Genomic DNA, 20,790 nt, shown 5'->3' with positions numbered 1-20,790 from the left:
GATTCTGTTGTCAAACATGTAAAGACCTTACCAATTATCGTTTATGGCCGAATGAAACCAAATCCTTCGTCAAACACAGGGTCGGATTATTATAATAATAGGCTATAGCTACTAGATGGGATGGTATGTCTTACATATCGAAAGAAAATTGTTAAGTTATCAAATATATACATTTATATACCCATGTACAATTAGCAAATGTATTCGATTCAAGTTGAATGCACCAACCCTTACTACAATATAGGGGAAGGTTCCAAATCTGTAACCTTATTAGTTAGCCTATGGTTTATTCTTTTCCCTAGTCAAACATAAAGGCTCCAATTTCAAAGAACTAATAACCTGAACTCTGATAATACCTCCATATGGAATCACTTGCGAGAATGAAATTCTACGAAACCATTATTACTGGCGCTATTTTTTCCGACAATAGTGATATTGCAATCTAACTGGGCCTCCTTTTTGCTAGAATTTCCCAAGGTCTCATTTTACAGAGCTTAACATAGATACACTTACAGCTTTCGTAAACAAAAGGGTACCCTACCATGTTAGTTGTAATATCCACCTAATTACAATAATTGATACTATTTATATTATTAAAATATACATTAATAAATCGGTGTTTCTTGATTGAAGTGAATCCCAAATTTAGAAAATGTCGGCTTTATCAATCTATGAGTTATTGAAGGAAGTAATTAACTAGAGTATCCAACTATCGACCAATATCTGTTCTATCTGTGTTTTCAAAAAGCATGACACGAAATATGTAAGCAAGCAACTTCTCGATAATCATAACAAGAATCAACTCCTCTATACATAAATCACAAATTCTGACGAAAAATACGTGTCGAACTACCTTGACGAAATATACAGTACACTGACTGCTAGCGACTAAATAATGTCAACTTAATGGGGCAAACTTTATTCGTTTTAGACAAAACATTTTTATTGACAATATGGCATCAGACTACAAGCCTTCTTCAAACTCATTTGGTTGGTTGACCATACGGCATCAGACTACAAGCCTTCTTCAAAATCATTTGTTTGGTTGACCATACGGCATCAGACTACAAGCCTTCTTCAAACTTATTTGTTTGGTTCACCCTATATTTAGTTAATAGATTATAGGCTGTTTGTACGCGTAAATAGATTCGATTTGTATTTTGTGTGGTCTTCCTGAAGGCTGTACAATAGAATCATCTTTTTCTGTTGTTTTTCAATGACCTAGCTTTGGAAAACTGATTTCTTCGCTGACGCTTTTACACTACATAGAACTGGTAAATTTATATACTGTATTGAAACAAATTTCAAATGTACCCCAAAAATGTATCACTTTGGTAAGCAAAACTGAATGTATATGAATGCGTATAGTAGAAAATTGATGACAGTAAGAACAAGACAGCATCTATCCCTTAACATCCAAGACTACATTAAATGCCTAAAAATCGAGACACACTCAAGAACACAGCAAGACAGAGAGACAGACAGACAAATTATATTTTTATATCAACTTTTATGTGATTTATTCCTGCGAATGACCGGTAATAGTCTTAAACAAAGTTAGTTCCATATTTGCCATTTGAACATGATTGGTTTAAAAGTTTTAAATTCAGTTTCAACCTATATGTGAGTAGCATCATGAACACTTCTTTTGTAATCATCCGGTAAATGTGTCTTTGATTTTCATGATATATTAAAAACATTTTAGACGAAACGTTTTTTATTCTCTGGATGACAAAATGACAATCTTTTTATTTGTCTTTCATCCTTTATTTTATAGACTGATGTGCTTCATGACATATATTTGATAAGTTCACGTACCTAATAAAGTCAAGCAACTTGCATCGTCCTTATAATGCAAATGCTACAACGATTTATATCAGGGAAAACAAAGATAGGGACCGGTTCCATGAAATTGTCATAACTCAGAAGTTGGTTGATTATGTGGTCCAAAAAGCAATTACAAATGACTCCGTTTCGCATCAGAATTCGAAGGAAAGAATGACGGTAATACATGGAAAACAATGTTTCAGAACAATCAATAATTAGATTTCCTACGTCTGATTTTACCGCAATTTGCTAACGATTACGTATATCATAAACCAGTATTAATAAATTATTACGACAATATTTTGTAGTGTTCTATTCATCAAGACTAGTGGTGTTTGCTGCAGATCATGACGTTGGCCTGTACAGTTTTCTTGACAGATTCCACTTGCCTGGGGGAACAATATGTTACATGTCACAATGTCTTCCGACCTTGTGTCTCTTCCCGCCATCGGCCAATCAGATACGAGCTGCATAGATGTTACTTGACGGTACTGTATATATAGCGACTCGTGGCTCTTCTGAAGTACAAAACATGTTCCAGAGATACAGGATGGATACAATTCAAGTGGTAGGTAGAAACTGGAGAAATATATAAAGATAGTTTGAAATTTAAGAGGAGAAAAAATACGTATTAACAGTATTTGTGTAGATAGATACAAATGTTGCATCTTGCATACGTAATCATTATATTTAATCTACTTTGCAACAATATTTTAGTCATGATTCAAACTGAATGATAACATAGATTAACCTTTTAGATCCATTTAATTCATTTGCTAAATATGAAAGATATGCTACAATTGTATCAACCACTCATATGTTATTAAAGTATATATATATATATATATATATATATATATATATATATATATATATATATATATATATATATATATCAAGGAGATACAAATTTTGTCTATTGTTACTATTTCTGCCCAGGATTAAAAATTTTAAAATAGTGTTGGGGTGGAGTACTAGCGGCGTGTCTTAATTAACTCTAACGCAAACGGCTGTGTATAATTTTGACATAAATTTTATTTACCAGGGCCTTGTTCTGATCGCCCTGCTCGGTGCCTGTAATGCACAACCCAACTTCCTGCTCCCCATCAAGAGCGATTGTGACTGGCGGTACGACAATGTAGCTTGGCTAGAGAAAGATGTTTGCACGGATAAGCTCAGTTATCCTGCGTAAGTATATATACATATATAATGAAGTTGTACTATTTTAATGTTCACTTATTACTTTCTTAAAAACATTCACCGTTAAGTAACTATGTATATATAATTGAATATCTCGAAGACACTGGCTCAGGACAAAAACTTAATGCCACCATAAAATAAAATGTAAAGGCATTTGCATGGTAATTTCATATATATGCACGTGTATTGTTTTCATGCTGATAATTTGTATTAAGTTCTATGAGTTTGTGAATCGATTTATAGATAGAATTAAACAACGTAAGTAATATTATTTTCTTAAAGGGATGCTGATGCCAGATTCCTCTACTCGGCTGAAAACAAACAATTTGGTGCCTACGTAGATAATACCAAGAAATGCGCCACCTTCAATAACTGGGCTATGGATGGGTAAGTGACCTTTATTTGTTAAAAGCAAAGAATTCTACCAAAGAATTGCGATGCAAAGATCAAATGTGAAAGTGTTTGTTTTTACGAAAGACATGGGCCATGCTGCCTATCAAAAGTTTTATGTAATGGCAGGGCCAATCATACATCTGCCGTGTTCTCTTTATCCATCATTTGACAGTCTTTATGGAACAGAGGTTTATATATTTAGTAGAAAATAATATATCTGAGGCTCTGCAATATCCATTTAGTACATCTGAAATCATCAAAAGAAGAATGATTAAAATAATAATAATAATAATAATAATAATAATAATAAATTTGTAGTTGGCATCCTAAAGACTTAGATAAAGATGATTCAATGTATAATTCCAGCGAACATCTCAACAAAGAATAGCTGGTTATGTTTTGTTATAATTGATACTTCCATACGTGTAGATTGATGGTGATGACACTTGAGATAAGCTGATATTGGCCATAACTATGGTGACGCACTATCTCGTCATTTTTTTCATTTTGACTTTTTATTATATTTAGAAACCAGCCGACATACAGATACAAGAACCTGTGCAAAAGCGATATCGTGGAGATAAAGGCTGTCTGGTTCACCCCGATCGGCTCCCACCGTCAGGCCTGTGTTGTTCATCCCAGTCAACAGCTCTACTACGCAAAGTGCTGGCATCCAAAGTAAGTACCCTCTCTCTCTCTCTCTCTCTCTCTCTCAGTAATTATAGCAACATACTGTACGCATGGGATTTTATAAAATTACTCTAATAAATTAGAAAGTGGTACCGGCTAATATAAAGTGGCTTTTAAAGCGTTGGCATAAAACAAATTGATGTACCAATTTGATATACTACTGGTATATCAAATTGTGATCCGCCTATGGCGCAATAATACGAATAAATAAACATTCTTTCAACCAGAGACCTATAGATCAATGACGAATTTGCGCTCATTAATCGTAAATGACACATGCAAAATAACGACAATACGTATTAATAGTTCCCGTTTTCTAAATATGTCTGTATGTGTGTGTATTAATGGTAATTTGTGTGACTTAGGTAATTATTGTGTTTCATTCAGTATTACATGCTGTTCTGTTTCACAAGAAATTACAGGTTTGTAGAGATCCCGACTATTAATCACCAATATTCATTTTAAGAAACATGAAAAAACAAATGTGCAAAAACTCAAGCTGATTGATGTTCTCATCTTGTTGTTTAAATTGAATTTTCTGACTTGTCTGCAGCAAGGTTTTAACATGAAAATGAAATTTTTTTCTCTTGATGTAGTGTTTCAGCCGATGTAATTTAAATGTGTTGTACGGGTAGGTCTTTCAGTCCATCTGAAGACTGAAAACAAGACATTAAGTACTACATGCATGTGTATTGAGAGATGGTGGTTCTTAAATAGATACGATAATATGAATCAGACTGCTGTTTGACTTTTGAGTGCATTATTATTATTATTATTATTATTATTATAGCTACAACGATGGTAGAAACAGTTTCTTGAAGCAGCAATGTGATATCGGAGCATATGGCAGCAACCGCGACTTCAGCTGTGTTCCGGGAGCATTTATTGAAAGGGAAGTTGTCATTTTCTGCCCGGAAGTTCAAAAGTATTTCTTCTACCATGCTCGTATCCCAACTTCCTGTACCTGCAGTATGTGTGGCTGTGGACTGGACAAGAAAATTGCTTCTCCCCCTATTCTTCCTCTCCAGGGTTAAACGGTCGGCTGTGTGAAGAAAGAAGATTACTTTCCTTAATATAGAGATATTCCAAATATCGTTTTTGATTAATTCCTTACGTCATGAATGATACATTAGTTTAAAGGATTGTCTATGTCGTCACTGTACAGCAGCGTTGCAAGTACACTCGATTCTCACTTTGTTTCCCGATACTTAAATTCAGTATTTTCAGTGTTAGCTTGCAGAAGAATTTTGCACAAAATTGTTTATAAAATACATTTGACATATTATTTGCTGGAAGGAAGCAAATTAGAAATATGTAACATCAGATCTTCTGTATGCATTTGGTTGGATATTATTCAAAGAAATAACCCAAGGCAGCAGCTTAGAAACGGAATAGATTCACCCTGAGATTGATCATCTGTTTGATTTTGAAACTAAGTTTAATGTATCTGAGAAGTTACAGCTGGTTATGTTATATAATTTCTTTTTAATCTCATCAGCCTTGTGTGTGTGTGTGTGTGTGTGTGTGTGTGTGTGTGTGTGTGTGATTGTGTGTGTTTTCTCAGCATTGAATAATAATTGCGATTAAGGGGCATGTGCAATAGTAAATCGTCACAATTGAATGTCAAATTCCCAATATATGTATGCACTTTCATACTTTCATGCAAAAAAGAATGCTGGTTATTTACATTATTAGGCACTATATATTTTCATAATAAAATATCATGAAAATATCCTGAAGCAGTTGCTTTTATTCGTTAATTAAATTTTCCTCATTTACATTATTTAGAGCCATTTTCGCTTCAGCACTTTATTAATGTTTCCTTAAATTCATCAGCTAATAATCATCAATTGCGTCCAAAAAACGAATTATTTCAGATGGGGAGAACTGATAATTCGTGCAACAGACACAAAACGAGTCAAAACAGATAAATCATATGGAGTACAATAAAATAAATCGTCAGCTTGCTAAAAAAATGTCGTAATATTAAATTAATACCGAGCTTCTAGTTTAGTAATTCATGTATATGATGCAAAGTCATAATATAATACTGATCACTATTTTGTGACTTAATCCCAGACTAAAAAGCTACTCGAAATACAATGCTCCGATTTGTTTTACTATATCAATGAAGAGCTGGTGCGAGCAAAGGTAACTATTTCTATGAATTTATCTGTGAATACTGACTTTTGTTATTTAAAAAACTGACATCATACCTCGTAGCCATTGACTAATGTTTGGTGGTAAACAATCAGTACAGGAGTCTTCAGCTATAGACATGCACGTCTGTAATAACCAACTAGGAAAAGGGTAACCAAACAATGATTATGGACCGCATCCATATTGTACTCGAGGGATTTCTAACAAGATCTATATTGTGAATGCGTAGATAAAGTGATGCGGTGTAAAAAGGGGAGACTGCGGAGGACTCTGTCACAAGCTAAAGTATTATTATGATCTCATCATGGAATTATCTGTTCAAAATTCAGCAAAAAAAAAGTTCTCTATCTAGGTCATGCTAAAAAAAGTTTTGGCCAAATAATAAGTTGTCTCAGTCGAGTCCATCGAAATGAACTTTGTGAAGACATCATTTAATGAACAAGGTATGTATATGCAATGGCAGTTACTTTAGTGTTGTCTGTGTGCTTTCATTCCGAACGTTGAGGTCGAAGGTATGTCAATAGCTGCCATTAAGATCTTTCGGGTATTTACGAAACAAGGTGTAACCGTTAGTTACGAATGATTGAAATATATTTTAGTCAGTAACGTATCAGTCAATCCTACAGACAATCCAATAGAAGAAATAACCAAAGTGGTACGAATATATTAGGGTGTCATTTTTTTAATTTATTGCGCAGACATGTATTTAAGGCATATTTTTGTCTCGCATGAAAAGGCAAAGTTGTTCTGAGTGATGCTTTTTTCCAATCTGAAAGACCCGATCCTGTTTGATTGGGAACAACCCATGCAGTCAAAAATTACTTTCTAAACTGGCTTGCATTTTTGTGCCGAATTCATTAAAAATATTCGTACTGTCGACCCTAACCATTTCATAGAATAGAGTTATTCCTATTACGGATACAATGTCATATTGGCCATTATATTGGAAAATACTAAAACAATTAAAGATTTGTACTGTTTGTTTCACTAATGGATTTGTTTTTTTTTTTCTAGCAGAAAAACACCGGTTTAAACTCATCTTGTGCGTATTATTGGCGAAAACATATGAAGTTACTTCTGCAATAAAGACCTTTTAACTCGTGGAATGGGCACTGACTACAATTTTAAAAATTATATCATTATTTATTAAATCTTTGATGAAAAACTATGAAGTTGATATACCTCTAAATCATGAACTTGAAATAACTGAATTCCGAAACGTTCCCCAATTTCAATATATACGAGTATTTTATTTTCATTATAAGAAGACATCTAGATAACATCGTGATTTACATACGGACATTAGCCACGGGTATAATAGATTGACACGGTATTGATGAAAGTCATCATGTATTGGCCAGATAAACAATGAACGTAGAAGGTAGATTCTGGTTTTGCTAACACAGTGTAAAGGCATTATGTAATTTCAATTATTCATAAATATTGCCTCTTAAGCTTACTCCACAAAACATACAAAGGGAGTGCATATATAATTGCAATTTATGAAATCCTGATTCGAACATTTGGAATTTTGTTGAATCCTGACAATGAAATATGAGACACATTTTAACCTTTTTATATATGTTGTGTTCACTAAAAATGACAGCTTTACTGACTGAAGAACAACGTGTGTAATATGAATTTAAATTAAATAAATGCACGCAAAAGCGTGTGGTACGGAAGTTTACACCAGAAGGGAAATTATTTCCTTTACCTTCACTGGATAGGTACAGTATGATTAGTAACATGATACTCGAAATAAGCATCTTTATACTTATGATAATCGTGCACAAATTTCAATTCCGAATTCGATTCTCGTCGTGGATGTAAACGAATTACTCGTTATCATTTACCCCGTCTTATTGTTACACTTCATCTCGTGTTTCAATTTTGGTAATATCTATTTTGCCGTTTTGTAATTACATTTTTTGACACTATTTTGACAATATGCAGCCTAGGACATGACTTCATCTTGTCCGATTACGACCATTTTCGACCTACAAGAGTTTGTGTATAGTGAGAATCAAGGTTTACCAGCATTGATTATGTAATTACGAAAGCAGTAATTCATACTTTTCTTGTCGGTGTAGAAAGTTGGCATAAGATTTAAATCCTAGTGCTCCGATGACCAATTATTCTGTTAATTGACGAGATCCTTTGTCTCTGATTGAGCTTGCATGCGCATTTGATTGACTATAGCTATACGTGAAAGGAACAATGAACTAATGATCTAAATTGACTTAATCTATCTGAGGTGAGTGTAACCTTTCTCGCCTTTTTTAAATTTGAACGTTCTATCAGCAGCCAAATAAGTTATTCTTTCTCCAATTATTACTTGCCTTTTACGTTATACAATTCTTTCATTTCTTTTAACTGCATTTTTCTTTTTCTCTCTCTCCTCAATAATTTATTTAAAGGCATCATGTGCTGTCTCGTTTTTGCTTTTGTTTTCTGAGTTCAGACATTTTTGAAAAAGATTATGTATCTCTTGGATGAAATTATTGATACGGTTTTAAATCAACGACTTTTACATGCTTATCTAATTTGTAAGAAATATATTTTATCATCCAGTCTCTAAATTCGGAATATGCTTTTGCTCACACTTAAAGACTGCTCCTCGTTTCAAGGTTTTTTTTTTTTTTTACCTCTATAATTCTGTAATATTTTCAAAATCAAATTGAAGTTTGGGTCATAAAATGTATATATATATATATATATATATATATATATATATATATATATATATATATATATATATATATATATATATATATCTTAAAAAGAATAATGTACCTTATTATTGTCTAACATTTATTAGTGTAGCTCTTACGAACCTCTCATAATAGTGCTGTACGGAACGGAAAAGAACACCAAAACTGCGCTCCAAGCTTATATAGGACAGGGCCAACCATACACAAAATTGCACGTGAGCGCCTCTGACGGGTTTACTAAATGCAACGAAAAAATTACATGAATACAGAATTGATTATCTTGTTGCATCGGTCCATTGTTAAACCATTTGATGTAGTTAGCTGTTTGCATCGTCCAGCTTTTCTGTTGCTATTTTAGAACTGTACACTGTTATGCATATTTGATTTTATTATATCTGATCTAATGTATATTTATTGCAATTTAATTGTTTGTTTGTCAGGTTTAATTCTGTTTTATTTTTCATTGCATGCTATTGTAATGTAAATTTAGTCACTAGAGATGATACTTTTTCCAGAAAATAGTTTGACCTTGACAGTTCGTTTTAGTAAACACCAAGTGTTGACCTAAATATTGACCTTGATTCAAAATTAGTAGCAACCACGTAAATAAGATCTATTTTTATTTTAAAATGATTGGTTATTGTCGTGGTCATGATGGGTTTACTGATTTAATATGTAAACAATTTTTTAAATATTTTATTTCCTAGAGCAAAATTATTAGTTTTTGTCAGGGCCACACTGGATGTACGTGATCTTCAACAGATAAATAATTTCGACGAGGTTCTGGAACATGATCACGTGACCCCCATTTTGCGTTTTAGAATACGATATAATCATTGTTTTAGAGAGATATTCTCAGTAGTTGGGATTTTTCTTTACACTGGGAGGTGTATGTTGTGCTGTTTGGGAGTTATTTCAAATTACTTGGATTCAAAAGGATTAATTCTTTTTCTTCCTGGACAATACGTTTGCTCATATGAAATTCTTGAACAAGGACAGCTTTTATAAAACTTCAGATTTATAAACCCGGAGTGATATTTCTTGTTACAAAAAGGAACTGTAGACTTCAACACACTACAGATTATAGCATACGTCATCTTCTTCCATCTTGGATTCTTCGTCGGGACTCGAACTTGAAATCATTAGAACATTTTGTTATTAGGAATGCTAAAATTGTATTCGTGATTATTCCTGGAATATTTTTGGATTTGATTCTTAAAACCGTAAGTTATTAACAAAAAATTCATTTTTACAGTATTTTATCAGGGAAATAAATTATATTTTTCAAAGCTTGTTGTTTTCACATTTTTTTGTGTTACTGTTTATTCGAGCCTAAACACGTAACATAAGAATTGGGTAGCTCGTCCTAAGGATAATTTTGAAATTTGACTAGAATATTTCAGAAAATTTTATTTTTTGAAATCTGAAGTTCCTTAATTTTTGAAATTTTTAGTGAAATCGACAAGCTTTTTCTAAAATGTCACCAAAGTGGGAATCTTTCTTTCAAATCCTACCCAGGAACAGTTAGATCTTTTTATAAAAGAGGAATTGATTCAACTTGCCAGAAAACACGATCTTTCTGAGGTAAAGGCTTCTTTAACGAAGCAGGAAATAAGAAATATTTTGGTTCAGTACTTGGTAGAAAAGAATGTTTTGGATAAAAGTGCTTTGGTTTCGACTAGTAAGTCTGTATCAGACTCTGAAACAAAGGTAAATGAATTATAATTAAAATACAAGATGGAATTGAAGTTGAGGAAGCTGGAGCTTCAGAAAGAAGAAAGAGAAAAACAAATGCATTTACAAGCAGAAGTAAAAGAAAAAGAAAAAACAAATACAGTTACAAAAAGAACAAATACATTTACAAGCGGAAGAAAGAGAGAAAGAGAGAGAATATCAATGTAAAATGAAAGAAAGGGAACTGGCAAGTGAAAAGTATATTCAATCTTCAAATTAAAATTTAGATTTTGATCTTGCAAAAAATATTAGGTTAGTGCCTCTTTCAGAGAAAAAGAAGTAGACAAATACTTTACTCGTTTTGAAAAAGTTGCTGAAAATTCGAAATGGCCAAGGGATCATGGGACTCAGTTATTACAATGTGTACTCATTGGTAAGGCTAGTGATATTTACAATTCACTGTCAGTTCACCAAAGTGGTATTTATGATGTGGTTAAAGAATGCATCTTTAAGGGTTGTGAGTTAGTCCCTGAAGCTTATCAGCAAAAATTCAGAAACTATAGAATAGAAGCTGGACAAACTCATGTTGAATTTGCTATGGAAAAAGAGCAGTTATTTGATAGGTAGTGCTTTGCCGAGAATGTTTACCGAGATTATGAAAGTCTCAAACAACTTCTATTACTTGGAGACTTCAAAAACTGTGTCCATAGTGACATTAAGTCTTATCTTGACGAGCATCAGCTTGACACTTGGAAAATGCTGCTCGAGCTGCTGATGAGTATTTTTTTAACTCATAAAATGCCTTTTATAAATAAAACTTCTACTCATCAGTCTTCTGGCAGAAAAGTATTTCAGCTTAATAAGCCCTTCCAAAACTCAAACTGACACAACTTCTAAAAATCAAACTTCAGAGAAGCTTGATTCAAGATCCTTGTCTCGTCCTACGTGTACCTATTGCGAGAAGAAAAGACACGTTATTTCTGATTGCTACAAATTGAACACTAGGCATCAGAATCAAGACAGACCTATTTCAAATACTCTTATTTCTACGAGGTCAAGGTCACGGTCATGTATTGAAAGCAATACGTGTGTTGGGTCTAATAAACCCCAGTCTGATTTGATTATGGAGAATTATGAACCATTCATATGGAAGGGCTTTATATCACTATTGGGTGATTCGGCCAGTCCTATCCCTATTAAATTTTTAAGGGACACAAGAGCTTCTCAGAGTCTTTTATTGTAAGTTATTTTGCCTTTTTCTGAGAAGTCTTCTTCTAATGAGAGTTTTCTTATTCAGGGAGTAGAGTGCGGCTTTGTTAATGTTCCTCTCCATCGTGTAAATTTGTCATCAGACTTACTCTCAGGACCAGTGACAGTCGGAACAGTCTCTGTTTTACCCGTTGAGAGTATTCATTTATTACTAGGCAACGACCTAGCTATAGACATTCCACGGTTAATCCACTTGTAACTGACATGCCTTACTTGGATCAGAAAGTCGATCCAATTGAAAAAGAATTCCCTGATTTATTCCCAGCTTGTTTAGTTGCCAGAGCTATTGCAAAGAATGCTCTCGAGAGCAATGTTGATCAGGACATTATTCCTTTAGCCGACACATGTATTGGTCAGGCTTTTGAGGATGTCACTTTCACTCCTTGTTTGGATCAATCAGAAGGTATTGATCACAGTGATCCTCTTTTAACGACTCATTCTCTTTATTCTAATCAGGATGGCAAACAACAATCACTTGTCGTCGAACAGGAAGAAGATCATGAGATCTCCTGTTTGTTTCAAAGAGCCATTCGTGAAACTGAAGCTACTGACGTTCCTGTATGTTATTTCACTAAAAATGTAATTCTTATGAGACAATGGAGACATCCCGAGGTACCTGTTAATGATAAATGGTCAGTGAACTAACATATTGTAGTTCCGAGACCATACAGACAGAAATATTTAGTCTTGCCCGTGTAATTTCATTGGCTGGTCATTTAGGGATCAATAAAACTGATCACAAGATTTTAACTCACTTCTTTTGGCCAAAAATCAAAAGTGATGTTGGTAAATACTGAAGAGCTTATCGTACCTGTGAAACGGTAGGAAAACCAAATAAAAAAAATCCCAAAGCTCATCTACAACCTATTCCTGCCTTTGACGAACCATTTAGTAGAATTATGGTAGACTGTATTGGTCTCTTACCTAAGACCAAGTCAGGTAACCACTACATGTTGGCCATTATGTGTGCGTCAACAAGGTTTTCAGAGGCAATTCCCTTGAGAAATATAAAATCAAAATCAATAGTAAAAGCTTTGATAATTTTTTTTAAAACTCATTTTGGCCTTCCCAAATCCGTCCAGTCTGATCAAGGCTCAAATTTCGTGTCTGGAATTTTCCAGCAAGGTATGTACGAATTAGGCATCCATCAATTCAAATATTCTGCCTATCACCCTGAGAGCCAAGGGGCATATGAAAGATTCTATCAGACTTAGAAAAATATGATTTGATTCGATCATATTGTTTTGAGCTTTCAGCCTGGTGATAGAGTCCTGGCCGTCTTACCCATACCACAAAATCGTCTTCAGGCCAAGTATTATGGTCCCTACACAGTTGACAGGAAAATAAATGATTTAAATTACATCATAAATACTCCTGGGAGGCGTAAACAAAAACAACCCTGTCACATAAACATGCTAATTGAGTATATTGAAAGAGATAGCCAGGTTAAACATGCAATCAATTTAGTTGTACTTGTCCCACTCAGTGAAGATTCATGTGAAGGAATATCATCAGATTATACTGATATTGGAGGGACAAATCTCCGGAATTCAGAAATTATGAAAGATCTGGACCAGAAACTTTCACATTTGCAAGAGCAAAAAAGAAATGAACTTAAACAGTTATTATTTGAATATGAGCACTTATTTCCAGATGTTCATACAACAACAGACAAAACATTCCAAGACGCTGAAATAGTAAATTCTTAACCTAAGAAACAAGAACCGTACAGGATAAACCCTCTCAAACAGGAATACTTGAAAAAAGAAATTCAATATTTTCTGGAGAATGATTTTATAGGGCCCAGTAAAAGTGACTGGAGTTCACCATGCATACTTGTTCCAAAACCAGATAAAATTTTCCGTATGTGTACTGATTATAGGAAGGTGAATAGTGTGACAAATATAAAAACAGATTCTTTCCCATTACCAAGAATCGGTGACTGTATTGATAAGATCAGAAATGCCAAGTATCTTACAATATTTGACCTTCTGAAAGGATTTTGGCAAATTCCACTAACGGAAAGGGCAGAGGAAATTTCGGCATTCGTGACTCCTGATGGACTTTACCAATATAAAGTAATGCGGTTTGGGATGAAAGGGTCGTCAAGTACATTTCAAAGTCTCATGAATATGATTACCTCTGGTCTAGACAACTATGATGCTAACATCGATGATGCCATTATCTACAACGGCAATTGAAAAGAACATTTAGCAACAATTCGGAACTTCTTTGAGTTTGCTGTGCTAGTGTAACATTTTTAGGACATATCGTGGGACATGGACAATTTGAACCTACAGATGCCATGGTCAAGGCTATCCCTGAATTTCCCTTGCCTGTAAATAAAAAGCAACTGATGCGATTTTTAGGTATGGCCGGATACTATCGAAAATTTTGTTCCAATTTTTCTATAATTGCTGAAACTCGGACAAATTTATTCAGTAAGAAAAACAAGTTCCTTTGGACTGAAAAATTTCAGGAGGCTTTTGACAAGTGGAAAGCTATACTTAAAAGCGCGCCAGTTCTTACAGCTCCAAATTTCAGCCAATCATTTGAACTGTCTGTTATTGCATGTGATGTTGGGGTTGGAGCAGTTTTGATTAAAGAAGATTACAATTGTATTGGTCATCCAGTGTGCTACATTTCTAAGAAATTAAATAAGCACCAAAGAAATTATTCAGCAATCGAGAATGAAAGGTTCCTTCTGCCACCTTGGACGCTGCCCTACAGGACTGTTGTGGATAGAGCGTCCAAGGTGGCAGAAGGAGAGGTTGACAGATAAAAAAGTGGACTGACAACATCACAGAATGGACCAGGAAAAGTTTTGCGGAGACACAGGTATTGGCACATGATCAAGACAAGTGGAGGGAACGGTAAGATGTTCAGCAGCACAGTGCCTCAACGACCACACTAGGTCATGAGACTGATGATGATGAATGAAAGGTTGGCTTTGATATAGGCATTACAACATTTTGAAGTTTACCTTAGTTCGCCCCCTTCTTCGATTATTGTGTTTAGTGACCACAACCTCCTTATTTTCATCGGCAAGATGAAAAATAAAAATCAAAGACTACTAAGGTAGTGTTTGTTGTTACAGGAATATAATCTTGACATCAGGCACATCAAGGGAAACAATAATTTAATAGCAGATGCACTTTCACGTGTATAACACTGTATTATTTCATGTACATTGTGTGTAATTTATATGGGTTATTTTTAACCTCCTGGATAATTAGTCTGTGGTAAAAAGAAAGCTTCATGCATAAATCTTTCTTTTTCTTTATGGGGGAAAGTGTTATGTATATTTGATTTAATTATATCTGATCTAATGTATATTTATTTCAACTTAATTGTTTGTTTGTCAGTTTTTTAAAATATTTTTCATTACATGTTATTGTAATTTAAATGTTTTCACTAGAGATGATAATTTTTGAGAAAATAGTTTGACCTTGACTGTTCGTTTTAGTAAACACCAGTTGTTGACCTAGATCCTGACCCTGATTCAAAATTTTTAACAACCACGTAAAAAAGTTTTATTTTTATTTTAAAATGATTGGTTGTTGTCGAGGTCATGATGGGACTACTGATTTAATATGTAAACAATATTTTTAATTTTATTTCTTAGAATAAAATGATTGGTTTTCGTAAGGGCCACACTGGGTGTACATGATCTTTAACAAGTAAATAATTTCGACGAGGTTCTGGAACATGATCATGTGACCCCCTTTTCGCGTTTTAGAATACGATATCACCTTTGTTTTAGAGAGATATTCTCAGTAGTTGGGATTTTTCTTCACACTGTATGTTGTGCTGTTTGGGAGTTATTTCAAATTACTTGGATTCAAAAGGATTAATTCTTTTTTCCTGGAAAATACGTGTGCTCATATGAAATTCTTGAACAAGGACAGCTTTTATAAAAATTTATTCAGATTTTCAAAACCGGAGTGATATTTCTTGTTACAAAAAGGAACTGTAGACTTCAATACTCTACAGGTTTTAGCACTCGTCATCTTCCATCTTGGATTCTTCGTCGGGACTCGAACTTGAAATCATTAGAACATTTTGTTATTAGGACTTCTAAAATTGTATTCGTGGATTATTCTTGGAATATTTTTGGATTTGATTCTTAAAGCCGTAAGTTATTATTTTTTTCTTCATTTTTACAGTATTTTTCCAGGGTAATAAATTATTATATTTTTCAAAGCTTGCTGTTTTCACTCTTTCTTGTGTTACTGTAGAACACTTTGTAGATGACACGATGATGCATTAAGACGAATCGCAATAAACAACAGTCGGAACCTTTCCCTGATGATGGTATTTTTCCTGAATTTATTAAAACATAAGAACCTTGACAAAACGGTGGATAAATATATGACCTTGTGCCAGTACTATTAGAGATGATACATCCTTCATCAGCTTTGTTTTCTAATGACAAATAAGAGTCGTGGGTGATTCTAAAAATAACTCTTCTTGTTCTGAGACCGGAAAAACTAGAAAATCAGTTTATAAATACTAATAATACAACATTTTAATAATGCAACAAAAGAATTAATTCCCTACATACTATGGTGGTAGAGAATACTGAGTAGATGCAGGTTCCGGACTTTTGAATACATCAGTGTTTGTTTTTTTTTTCTTCTTTTGTTTGTTGTGCACGCTCAAGAACGTTCAGAAATAGATCATGCAATTTAAAATTTCGCATGTGATCCATAATCTATACATGATGGGAACGTACTTCTATAACAGCCATGACATCTGTAAAGGGTCTTAGTTATTTAGGTGATTTGTCCTTTAAAAGCCACGACATTCTAACTCTCTCTCTCTCTCTCTAGCAATTTAAAACTATTTTTTCGATCAGACTTGAGAGAGAGAGAGAGAGAGAGAGAGAGAGAGAAGGGGTATGGGAAGGTAAAGGAGAATTATGCACAAAGAATGCGATTCAGATGCACACGCATGTGAATGTTTGTTTTATTGGCACTGATAAATAATTGCACAAATCAAAGGGCATATTTCAATCGTCACAACTTAACAATAACAATTATAAACAATATAAAAATGATGCGTTACGAACGTAGGGTCATTATATTTACATATACATATATATCAATAAAAGAATGCTCATTATTTACATATTTGTACAACTGTGATTGACAATCCTTGGGAACAAGGATGAATGATATACATCATCATACTACTAAATAGTTTGTGTTCTACTTCAAGAAAATCATTGAAACAAGACACACATATTGTTGTAGAGAATTAATGATGCAATTTAAACGTTTTAGATGTTGAATTACATGCAACCTTTTAAATATACAAACGTTTTATTACATCTTACAAATTGAAATATACGTTTAGTTGCAGACATCGTAATTCCAAATGAAATACAATCAATCAGAGACATTATTTAGAAGTAATCTAATCATAGAATGTTGACCTATTTTTAATAAAATTTGACTTTAAGTTTCAAAAAAATATGTTTCCAGTTCAAAATCTTGTTTTTTATATTCATTTGTCGATGGAGTCTTCCTTTCATATTCCTCATGGCAACTTTTTGAATGGGCACTCGACTCTCTTGCAGTCACATGACAGAGGTACCTGAAGACGCGTCTTGACGCACTGCTTCACCACAGCAAGAGGACAATACAAGATGACATCAACGTTGTAAATTGTCTCAGGAACACAGACATGGTTAACGTCAGCAATATCAGGGATTTGGTTGAACATGTTGCATGACTGGTATCTGGAAAAGGATACATATCGTGTAAGTACACTACAGAGGAGTTCTACTCTTGCTTAACGTTGTTGCATTTGCCATATTAAACAGGTGAAAAGGAAAATAAGCTCATTCCATATTAATCATAATTATATAATTGTACAAATATATGTGCCATATGAGTTTATATAGTGTATTTGCTTGAATATTATCTTGTAAAAGAACTTTCAAATAATTCATTGATTATTTTCTTTTTCATGGGTTTATTTTCTTCGTTTTTTTTCCCCTCCGTGACATATATCACTCTGAAGTGAATATATTCATCACATTTCAAAGCTTTTGACGCCAATGTGCGATACATTTCTTTATTTTGTCATCTATATCCTACAAGATAAAGGGTATTAGTTACCTAGAAAGTTCCAAAAGGTTATAAATACAGAATTTTTTCTAAAAGCTATGTCGTCCCAAATCGCTATGCGTCTTGGGCTTATTTCATTTTACTCTTAATAGTGTAACTTCTCCATATGTTTAAAAAGGAAAAAACCCACTATTATCTTCTGACGCAGGGTGAAAGACCTTAGGTCAAGGAGGGCAAGGAATTGAATTCTACACTCTGTGGCAAAACGTTATAATTATTTTGTTTCTGGTACCGCTACGACCATCCAATGTCAACATATGGCTTTCACAGATATGTCTCAGCACTTTCTGAACACGAATCTATAGACATATTGTTTTTTTGTGTTAAAACAATAATATCCCATTAAGTTCAGTCTAAACAACGAGTTACTTACGAGCATCGTTTGAAGTAAAGTTCTTGAGGCTGCACTACCCAGCAGATTTGCTGTTGTCCGTTGGGTTCAGTGTAGAACACCGTCTCAAGCCTCTCTGATGGGGCGTCACACAATCCTCTGCATTCCCATTTAGCGCCTGACTTGGGCCTTAATAATAATAATAATAATGATAATAACAATAACAATAAAAGGAACAACATTGTCATGGTCATCATATCGATACCAATTGTGATGATGATGATGATGATGATGATGATGATTTACTGCTACTGCTTCTTTTGCTCTGACGCTCAGAACAACTACAAAGAACAATCTCTATTAAATATTGCTTCTTTCTTTCTTGCTACTACTTCTACTATTAGCAATATTACTACTACTACTACTACTGTAGCCACAACTACTGCTACTACTACTACTACCACTACCACTACTACTTACCCAAAGTTGGGATTGTAGTTCAACCCCTTGTAGTATTTCACGAAGTTATATAGTTCATCGCGTTCGGTAGGGTAATTGTCCAGTACGTATCCGATCTGGCTCCTGGTAAAAAAAAGAGAACAATAAAAAAACCTATAATACTGATATTGCATTGCACATAAGTATGAGGCGCGGAATTATTTATATTGTGTGTATCTTACAAAGTCTATGAAAAGATTGTCAAACAAGATAGACTTGGATTCATGTATTAGTATCTACTTGTCTTATGGCATACAGTTTTGATAAAGAGAGTGATTATTTTTAGTGTATAAATCTGTTACATGTTCAAACTTTCCTCAGCGAACGTTGTTATTCCCAACTTTTACACCGATGATCAATTGCACCCCTCCCTCCAAAATAGATAGTTATATCTTCTTAAACATGTATAGATAAATAAATACTTGAGCAATATTTAATCACACACACCCAAAACTCCAACCCAACAAAACAAAAACAAATTGCAGTTGAATCAAGTAACTTAAAATGTTCACCATGTTTAGTGGTCAGCGTGGTGGTCGAAGTGTATCATTGGTTAAAATGCATCGAATGTCGTTTGTCGCAAATATGCGGACTTAAAAACGCCAATTTTCTATGATTATTACGTCTTGTGGAAATTCGATTTTGTGTTCAACCCAGGCTAACCAGTGCGGGCATTGAAGTCCGTGACATAAACTTCCTTTCCTTTGTGACTCTAATTATGCTTTAAATATGAATGCATGTACAAAACAAGCAATGCACTTGCATTTCAATAGCATGCATAAATGTTGAACCTACGGCATTGTCTCTCATCTTATACCTCTGAAAGAAACCATTACTAGTCTAAAATTTTACAAAATTTGTCTCACATTTATCGAAGCGATGAAATGATTTGCTGTTGAGAATGCAGAGGGAGGCAGAGAATCAGAGCAACAGAAGGAAAGATCAGGGACAACGGAAGGATAGAGAGGCTGAGTAAGTCAGAGATAAAAACAGAATATACTCACGTTGGATAAGCACAGAAATTCTCACGGGCATACGGATCCAGGTAAGGATCAGAACAGTTGACATAACTGTTAAGCTTTTTGTTGCAGATGAAGCCATCATCCCACCTGAACATGTCGGTATAGGGAGGCAATTGACAACTCAAAACGACGCCGACTGCGGCAACGAACACGGCGACGTAAGTTAGCAGTTTCTGCAAGTCAATTAGAACTGAGGATATAATTAAGCAGCTTATTAAAACGTAATGATGATGACATTTTTAAGTAAACAATAAAAAACGATTACTTAGTTCCTCTATGCTCCGCAGGAATTTCGTTTTCTTTTCTTTTTCAAAATAATTTTATTTATGAGATATCTTGCGCAAATCATCCTGTTTCCATTACAAAGTGCTGAAAAATAGCATATCTTATTCATATCGAATGATATTCTGAACATTTATGTAATGCTAAAATATGCGTACAGATGAATACAATATCGCTTACCATTCTTGATTCAAGTGTTACTCCTCGTCTCACTGCTGTCTGAACCTTCTTCGGGCATTATATACCTATATGACGAACAGTAGGCTTCACGCGGTAACACCTCGTAGCCAATCAGCTCCACGCATTCATATAGTACGTCACTCTTATGCAAATACATCATGTAAATTATAACCTGTCACCTAGCGACACAAATAGCAGAAGACGAATGGGTTACATTTATTATTGCCTCCAGGCTACAAACAAGACAAAAAAAAATATTATCTGACAATGTATAACAGAATAAAAGGAACTATTTTTTTAAAAAAAATGTATTTACGTAACTTGGCGTACACGGAACACACTCTGAAGTAACAACTAGCTATTGGTGACGCTTCTGTGGTATTATTGTTTGATCATTTATGTGTCCTTAAGAGTTTAAA

General features: G+C 34.1%; 2 protein-coding genes across 2 annotated transcripts; one reads left to right on the top strand and one right to left on the bottom strand.

Moving 5' to 3' along the window:
• Positions 1 to 2,258: 2,258 nt before the first annotated feature.
• LOC149786462 (uncharacterized) lies at positions 2,259 to 5,844 on the top strand. Its single transcript, XM_089976913.1, has 5 exons — positions 2,259 to 2,395; positions 2,873 to 3,015; positions 3,310 to 3,414; positions 3,949 to 4,098; positions 4,901 to 5,844. Exons 1-5 carry the CDS (start codon positions 2,303 to 2,305, stop codon positions 5,142 to 5,144), a joined length of 735 nt encoding a protein of 244 aa, XP_089833039.1. The 5' UTR covers positions 2,259 to 2,302; the 3' UTR covers positions 5,145 to 5,844.
• An 11,032-nt stretch (positions 5,845 to 16,876) lies between these two features.
• Positions 16,877 to 20,487, bottom strand: LOC149786461 (uncharacterized). The gene is made up of 5 exons (XM_089976912.1): positions 20,372 to 20,487; positions 19,892 to 20,082; positions 18,870 to 18,971; positions 18,432 to 18,578; positions 16,877 to 17,667 (listed from the first exon to the last, which is right to left on the bottom strand). Exons 1-5 carry the CDS (start codon positions 20,372 to 20,374, stop codon positions 17,466 to 17,468), a joined length of 645 nt encoding a protein of 214 aa, XP_089833038.1. The 5' UTR covers positions 20,375 to 20,487; the 3' UTR covers positions 16,877 to 17,465.
• Between the last annotated feature and the right edge of the window lie 303 nt (positions 20,488 to 20,790).

The sequence above is a fragment of the Sinohyriopsis cumingii genome, chromosome 12, assembly GCF_028554795.1.
Source record: "Sinohyriopsis cumingii isolate HCF-2022 chromosome 12, ASM2855479v2, whole genome shotgun sequence".
Classification (NCBI taxonomy): Eukaryota; Metazoa; Mollusca; class Bivalvia; order Unionida; family Unionidae; genus Sinohyriopsis; species Sinohyriopsis cumingii.
The sequence above is the reverse complement of the archived record's forward strand: the minus strand, read 5'-3'. Positions and strand labels throughout refer to the sequence as shown.